Source organism: Syngnathus leptorhynchus, chromosome 20, assembly GCF_054491065.1.
Source record: "Syngnathus leptorhynchus isolate UIUO chromosome 20, UIUO_Slep, whole genome shotgun sequence".
In the NCBI taxonomy this organism is placed as follows: domain Eukaryota; kingdom Metazoa; phylum Chordata; class Actinopteri; order Syngnathiformes; family Syngnathidae; genus Syngnathus; species Syngnathus leptorhynchus.
Genome location: NC_141214.1, coordinates 4,144,749 through 4,152,611, shown reverse-complemented (window position 1 = coordinate 4,152,611; position 7,863 = coordinate 4,144,749). Strand labels below are relative to the sequence as shown.

The following is a 7,863-nucleotide window of genomic DNA, read 5'->3' as shown; positions in this document are numbered from 1 at the left end:
ATGACAACAGTGGGCTGATTTACAACAGCACCTCAAGGATTTCAGTAAAATGGATTTGTGCAAGGTTTTGGAACAGGCCAGGGGTTATGCTGATATGCCAAAGTGGCAAAACATTCCACCTGATGGACTACGCCATAGAGCTTTCTCTTCCAATCAAACCTTCCATCCATCTACTCCATACTACTGTACATGCAATGCAATTACCTTTTTTGAAAACAAAAAGAGGACTCATCGCTGTAAAGGGAGGTACTTTCACAATTTGTTCCGTCAACTACTCTACTATTAAGTAGTCTTACTATTTACACAGAATCATATGACCCTTCCCAATGTTAATGTGAAATCACATGAGACAGCAGTCGTCTATCTTAAACCACGTGGAAAGTCTCTGATGAGTTGCCCTGAGGTAACGCACACACACAAAAAAAAGCATTCTGCCACTAAATTGGTCAAATCTTGAATGGGACAAATAATTGTATTTAAATCACAGATCTGGAAATTATTTTGCTCCTTTAGGTGTAATTATGTTACTTTCAAGTGTTCAGCAACAATTCACTAACACTTTTAGACAAAAGAAAAAAACCAGAAAGAAAACTTGTAGAACAGAACATTGAGCTCATTTAATAAAAACACTAGAAACAAAAATATACAGTAACAGTATTTGAACATACAACAAAAATTAGCCTAGTATAGCCACATTTTAACTTTATTTTTTTTTTAACTCTCTTTAAACTTATTTAAGAAACTAAATAGTCCACACGTCGTGCGCCCACATATGATTGCTCCGTAGCCAGCGTTGGGCCGAGGCAACGCTAAGTGTGAAGACTTGTTCCTGTGAGGAGTTCACAGCAGTGTAGTGGACCTCCAGTTTAGGTTGCGGGATGAGCGCCGCTGAGAGCAGACGGCTACCGGCTGAGAGGTACTCGCTCTCGCTCTCTTGACTCCTGGTGGGAGAAAAACAAGTCCTAACAGGAACCATGCGGCCACATGCATCTATATATGAGGTGTTAACCTTTTTAGGGTGATGCTGAGGGTGGCGGGTGTCTTCTCAGAAATAGGGAGAATGACTGAAGCATTGACAGTAATTAACATCTCAAACGCGAGCGCGAATTCCACTTCCCCCAGTCGACTAGAAACAGTCAGCGCCATGAACCCAGCGGGGGCCGATACGGCTGGGTAATAGCCAGCTGTTTGAGAGTCTTATGGGTAACACAAATAGGTTAGTTAAGCAACGCAGATATATAAAAAAGAAATAAAAAATGCAACCGTGTGTCATTGTAGGACCTTTGTCCTCTACTTACGAATGAAGATCTTGCGCGCACGTAGCCAGAGGTTTTGTTTCCCCAGCTTGTGCAAAAGCGCCTGCAGCACAGCATCCTCTACTGGTATCTTTCGAGAAAGCATCAAGTCCACCGAGTCCGCGGCTACGGAAAGCATTAGTCTGTCCACACACACTTTCAGGTGAGCATTAAACAGGGGGGTGTACCTGGAGATGTCAACCTGGTCTGGGAAGAAAGAAAAACATCCACACATACACACAGACATTCCATCCATTTGATTTGACCAAAATAAAACAGATGAGCATCAACATCACCTGTAACTGAATTGAAGTGGATGAAGATTAATAAAACCCTTATGTATGCTCTTCTCACCATTGGGTTCTTGTATTCCTGGGAGGTTACACAAGACCTCCAAGGCGTCTCTTTGTGAGGCTTTCTCAGCCAGATGGACGAGCACACGGCTTCTATTCTCCATGTCTGGATGCTGACACGGCCACATATTGCAACTCAAAAACCATTTGTTCTCTGTAGTCACAGAAACAAGATTTGTCCCAACATCACCATCAGAACAAGTCTCGGGGAGGCCCTGGGCTCCAACTCAACGATACCTCGGAGAGTTTGGAGGGCTCCTTCCAGGCTGCCACTGAGCAGGAAGATCTCTGTTGCCAAGGTGATGAGGTGGCAGCGTGACCCACCGTTCTCATTCTCAAACAAACCCTTCTGCATGGAGTAGTTGATCTTAAATTGGGTCAGCAGCTCCACCACCTTCCGACCCTAATGTGCAAAAGGTCAAATTAAGCTTTTGTGCCTTGGATCAATAAAGGGCGGAAAACACTGTATAATATGATGCAGCAATATTAAAAAAAAAAAATGTAGGTGATCTTACCTTAGCCCACTGTTGAGTTTTATGGTACCTCAGCATGAGAGAGACTCCAATTCGGCCAATGAAACCCATCAACAGGGAGTCTGGAATTCCATTGGAGAAAACTACATTGGAGGAATGTAGAAATGTTGCTAGATGTTTTTGTTTTGTTTTATTAAATAAAGGTTTCTTACTTGTCTCAGCGAAAGCCGCAAACGGCACCGACATCTTGTCTTTGGTCTCCGACAGAAGAGCGACAGCGATGTGGCCGCTGATGCGCTCCAGTTGGCTGGGATGTTGGTTGGGTATGCAAATGGAGCTAAAAGCTTTCGCCAGACAGCACCAGTCCGCTTGCTTTACACAAAGCTGGCAAACACAACAATGTCAACAAGCTGCGCACGGAACAAACAGTTCGATCGATGTTTGAAAAGCAGTGGCTAACCTCCATCTCCACAATGACACAGGCCAAGTTCAAGGAGAATGAAACGGCCACACTGCTAGTCATAGAAAATCTTTGAGAAGAAAGGAGACAATCAGTGAGCGACATGCTATAGATGGCGTAATACTTTTATATTGGACGGGGCAAATGAACAAATAACTTTTCTTATGAATCAAACCAACCCACCTTAGATCGGCAGACGTATCTGAATGTATCAGCTTCTGGAATTCAGGAGTGTTTTTAACAACATCGAAGCAATCCAAGCTCAGCAGTAAATGTTCACTGGCCATCTGTCAGTGGATGAAAATTCTTAGACTTATCTACACAGGTGAAGTATAGAGGTGTTCATTTACCTTGTGAGTTAGCAGCAGGAGGCGAGGGACAACGCTTGTGAAGCTTTTCTCTCTTACAAAGGTGAAAAGGGCGAGCAGGAACTCATGAGTAGGCTATGAGAGGTGAGAAACAATTTCTCCCAAGATTATGAGATACTCTGAGGTGGCCCCCCCAAATAGGATCATTTTCTGCCACCTGCTGGCCGATATGACCCATTACAGAGTAGCGCCACAGAAGGCAAACTCACCACGATCTTGTGAGCCAAGCTGACACTGAGCACTGACAGAACATCAGGCACGATGCCTGCATCCAGCAGAGCCCAGAGGAGCGAGAGAAAGACAGGCATGGAGAAAAACAATCCCGGGGGATTGTCCCTGTAGTAGTTTGTGAACAAAGCTCCTGGGAAAAACAACAAAACGAGGACAATGGTGAAGGACGAACGCGTGAAGTCAAAAGATGATTCGTCGCATCGGAGTTTATGAGACTGTGCACAGGAGACATTTGAAGTTGGACCTGCTCTCTGGAGGCACGCTGGATTTGGGGTGAAGCGCTCCACCATGTTGATACAGAACTGGAATGGAGAAAAAAAGAAAAATCACCATCCAGTCTAGGCTTTACATTTCAAGTACAGCAGAGGGTGGTGTTGACTACCAAATAACTTGAGCGTCTTTGTATTTCTATGACGGAGGGGAGAAAAAACAAAAAAAAATCTAAAGATTCCACTGTACTAAATTTACCTTCTCATCGCCCTCCAAAGGCACGTGCAGAAAGCGGCATACCTTGTAGGTACAGGTCTCAGATTCATTGAAGAACAGCCTACAGTACTGAATGTTGGACACAATTAGTTCTGTTACATTACTATCTTGGTCTCTGTATTTACAATAGCCCCGCTTGAATGAATTACAAAGGAAGCTTTGTTTGACCAATTTTGCTCATTTAAATACATCCATAATCTTTGTTTATCTGGAAGAGTTGAACCTGCGCACCACTTACTGATTTAATTTTACGACACCTAGGATCCGCCTTGTTTGTGGGGTGCAGCGTAGGTGGATCTGTAGAAAAGAGCATCCAAGCAAGCATTCAAAAAGTCGGCACTTAATTCCTAAAAGCGCCGCGCTTCTCGACATTCCACTCACCGTTTCTTGCTGTCTGAAACGAAGAGAATGCGTTACATGCATCCCTGCTCGAAAAGGACAATCAATGCAAAACTGGACCCCTTTGGATGGATTGAAATGCGTGAAAATATACCTTTCCTGGATGCCGCCGCATTGAACATTTCTGCCGCCGTAAGGTTTATCCTGTTCAATAACACAGGCGGTAACATTAACATTGTAATTAAGTCATAAGCGTTCATTAGTTTCGCTTCGTTACCATTGGTTCCGTGCCGTATTCTTCGCTGAATAAAATCTTTTGCCTTTTGGGGGAGACAGTGCTCTTTTTTGGCCTCCAGGGTCTACTGGGGCTTTCCTCTGCAAAATTCAGAAGTTTAATTATAATTCTAACACTTGAGGTTCTTTCTCAAAAAAAAAAAAAAATCTCTGTCACGCTTGGAGACTGCCTCTGGTGTGTTTTAACACAAAAACAATTTCTTGCCGAGTGGCACATAATTATAAGTTTCAGCCAGGTCCTTAAAATTGGCCATACCGTTGTCTGGACTGTCGCACAGAAGATTTATATTAACTGGGGTCCAACTGAAACACAAGTAATATAGTACAACGTGTTGTGATAATAAGCCTTTGGCATCTGGGAGATGTTGTCAAATATGGAGCTTTACCTTTGTGTGCTAGGCCGCGACTCTCCATATGTGGTCAAAGTCTTTGGATCTTGGAGAACTCTGTCGGGGCCCAGTTTCAAGAGACTCTCCTGGGGCAAGTTGGCGAAGAGCTCGGAGTCATCTTGGTTTACATTAACGAGTAGGATATCAAGTTGATATGCGGTGAACTCGTCCAAAACGCACGGCTGACTGTCAGCGCTTGCCCCGATCTCTGTTGAAGACTCTGCTGGCTCAGATGAACTTGGTCCTGGGTCGCTAGCCGAAGATGACCGACCCTCACCGTTGAAGACTTCGTCATCATCACGATCAAAACTGCACGGGGGAGAGCTGGATTCGGCGGCACCCGGCGAACATTCGGCATTCATCGTCTGTTCCAGTTGTTCCGACGCACCTTGCCCCTCGTTGTTGTTTTCAGTTTCTTCCAAAGGCCTGCTATCAATTCCATTCTTTTCAGCACCACTAAGGCTGAAAGAGGGTGAAAGTTCTCTCGGACTAAAGAAAACCGATGGCAATACTTGTGATGGTTCAGAATCATTCGTGCCGTTGTGAAGGTTTATGATTCTATTCACAAAGAACTGCCTGCTGTGCCGGGTTATGTAAGTGCGTGCGCAAGAATCTTTTTTTTCCCAAACAAAGACCCTCACTCGCTGGCAGGTGAAGGACACTAGTCCATCGTCCAACAATTCCGGTGTCTCTTCTGGCATCGTGCACGTTTCAGGACTGCCTCCTACTTCCTCATCCGTTTGCATACTTGCACCTGACGTACCATTTGGGTGCTCGTCATTTCCATGTTTCTGGAGGCCCGAGCAACGGGGCCTGATCTGCAATCCAGCTCTCATTTCCTGTTTAAAGCAATGCACAGTCTTGGTCTTGAGACCATCAGGTAGCACAAATCCACAATCGTAGCACCTTGGATCAGAATTTAGGACTACATCACAAAGGTTGACTGTAGCATGGAGGGCTTCCTTAACTACCTGAGTGGCTTTGTGCGGTTCTGGGTGAGGGGCCAAGTTTTTTTGCTCTTGCATAACCAGTGTCTTCCTCTTAGGAGAAATGATTTTACAGTCACTACATAGGCCACAGCCAAAGGATTGAATTCTTCTTCTCATCGCGCCTTCTGAACCTGCAATGGAGGTCGAGGTTGGATTCAAATCTGCAAGTGAAAACAGAAAGTTGTTACGGACTGAGATTTCAAAATGGTCTTTTCAAACTAATCTGTGCAGCAAAGGTTGGCAATTTTATCACCAGTTTATATGCCAACTTCAAATTCTAATAGATTGTTTTTCTTCAACTGTTTTTTAATAGACATGCAAAAAAGAGAGGCCTGCACAGTGAGAGGAAGGTAAAACTACAAAAATGTTTTCATTCATCTGTTCAGTATTGCTTCAGTGCATCAGTTTGACAATAACATCTGCTTAGAAATAGAATGCACCCAGAAAAGTTGTGCAGCTCAGCTCTTCACAATGACAAGGTTAATTTTAGGTTTCCTAATATATTGGTGATGGTTTGAAGGGAGTGTTATTCTTAAAAAAGAAAAACTTACTTGAGTGTGCCTCACATTGCGTTGCAAATGTCTAAACTAAGGTTGCTTTTTAATTTTGGTTGAGGGATACGCACCAGTGATAAATAATATTTTTGCTAGATTTCCTAGTCAAGAAAATAATTCTAAATTTTAATTTCCACACTGTTCTAACAACTCCATTAATGCCACGCCAAACAAATAAAAACATTCAAACAAAGCGTGTTAGCTTAGCATCCCTTGATTTCTTACGATCGGCTTGAAAAGGCATGTAAGAATAAACTAAACTTTTGACATTTCATGGCCCAAACACTAATTCAAAAACTCTTGTGATGAATTTCATTAAAAATGAAGCAAACAACCAAGTTATAAAATGCCTTACGTGGCGATTTTGGTTGTCCGGAACATGCTAGTTTCGGACCACAGCAAGGCGAGGTGGATTTCATCTTGCTGCGATTCACCAGTTCGGTCCAAAACCGCTTTACGCTTATTTTGTTTTCACTTTGGCAACAAGTTTAAGCGATGACCTACATTTAAGGTTTGCATGGTGGACAGTCTGTGAACCAAACACAAGGCCCGGAGCTGCAAAGAATTCTGCGCGCGTATGTCGAACTTGCTCCGAATACTCACCTGTAATACAACCACGCCGCCATTGAACCAATTCCACCGACGTCCCTTGGAAAGCACCGGGGTCACCTGTGCACTTCGCACCGTTGACACAAATGCTTCGGGTATTGGTGTCCGCTCTGAGCGGATTGATGATCGGGTTTGTTCGGAAGAACGTCCTGTCACCTCCATCCTCTGACAGGTTTTGTTGGGCTCTCGGTATTCGTCGCGAAACCGAGTTGAAAGAGGTTAGGTCTTTCAACCTGGTTCCCTTTTTTGAGGATGGAAACATTATAGAACAGCTTTTTCTCTTATTTAAGTACTGTGTTCGGTTCCTACTGTTACCGCCAGTAGTGTGTTGATTAACGCAGGTCGGCCATTTTGGACGGAGTCGAACCGCAGGTGTGGTGCCATAGCGCATGCGCAATGACTTGACGGCTGGCAATTAGGTTTTTGTGTACCGAACTTCTACATTTTTCAAGAGATGGCCAAAATTATACACTTTGCACATTTCATACTTTATTGTCTATTGACTAAAAGCACAGACTGATTTAGTTTTGCCTTTTTATGCTCCAGTTGACCTATTTTGACAACCTGGGACAACTAAACAATAAAAAAAAACTGCACACAAAATTGTTTATTTTCCTTTATTAACTTAGTCTCTCTCACAAGAGTACACACAGAAATCATGTTACATGCCTCAAGATAGCTAGTGTTGGCTCGATTTAAGCCCATCAAAACAGTGTTCCCATGGTTTTGCTCATCTTTTGAATGATGATCATCACAAATAATTTTATTACCTGACACAAAATCTCTTACATAGAGAATATCTTGCATCTCCATATCTGTTCATGAATGCGTTTTGGAGCTCATTGAGGTGAAGCGTGCGAATGGTAAAGGAGAGACCCTGGTGTTGGGAAGTAGCCGTTCCTTGGAATGTGGCGGCCTGATTCACAACACCAGCTGTCCCGCCCCACCGAGCCGGCAGATGGTGCTGAAATGGTGGAGAAATACTCTTCCCATTAGGGAGAAGAGGAACGGTTACATCTCATT

The 7,863-nt window shown here is 43.7% G+C and overlaps 1 protein-coding gene across 2 annotated transcripts; it reads right to left on the bottom strand.

Moving 5' to 3' along the window:
* Positions 1 to 573: 573 nt before the first annotated feature.
* On the bottom strand, positions 574 to 7,236 carry topaz1 (testis and ovary specific TOPAZ 1). Of its 2 annotated transcripts, none has more exons than XM_085901500.1 (20): positions 6,835 to 7,236; positions 4,686 to 5,838; positions 4,556 to 4,602; positions 4,283 to 4,380; positions 4,160 to 4,209; positions 4,048 to 4,091; positions 3,905 to 3,963; positions 3,649 to 3,735; positions 3,425 to 3,482; positions 3,159 to 3,310; positions 2,932 to 3,024; positions 2,765 to 2,868; positions 2,582 to 2,651; positions 2,334 to 2,505; positions 2,164 to 2,264; positions 1,886 to 2,051; positions 1,650 to 1,802; positions 1,299 to 1,502; positions 1,010 to 1,196; positions 574 to 941 (listed from the first exon to the last, which is right to left on the bottom strand). In XM_085901500.1, exons 1-20 carry the CDS (start codon positions 7,229 to 7,231, stop codon positions 743 to 745), a joined length of 3,594 nt encoding a protein of 1,197 aa, XP_085757626.1. In that variant the 5' UTR covers positions 7,232 to 7,236; the 3' UTR covers positions 574 to 742. The 2 variants fall into 2 exon arrangements, with proteins under 2 accessions (XP_085757626.1, XP_085757628.1); XM_085901502.1 differs by lacking the exon at positions 6,835 to 7,236 and adding an exon at positions 6,587 to 6,713.
* Between the last annotated feature and the right edge of the window lie 627 nt (positions 7,237 to 7,863).

Bases quoted from the DNA above. Each gene is read 5' to 3' on its own strand.
- topaz1 (XM_085901500.1), bottom strand. From the start codon at position 7,231: ATGCGCTATGGCACCACACCTGCGGTTCGACTCCGTCCAAAATGGCCG. The intron at 2,869-2,931 runs GTAAATGAACAC...ATCCACTGACAG, and splicing joins TCCTGCTGCTAACTCACAAG to ATGGCCAGTGAACATTTACT. The intron at 2,506-2,581 runs GTTAGCCACTGC...TGTGTTTGCCAG, and splicing joins GTGTCATTGTGGAGATGGAG to CTTTGTGTAAAGCAAGCGGA.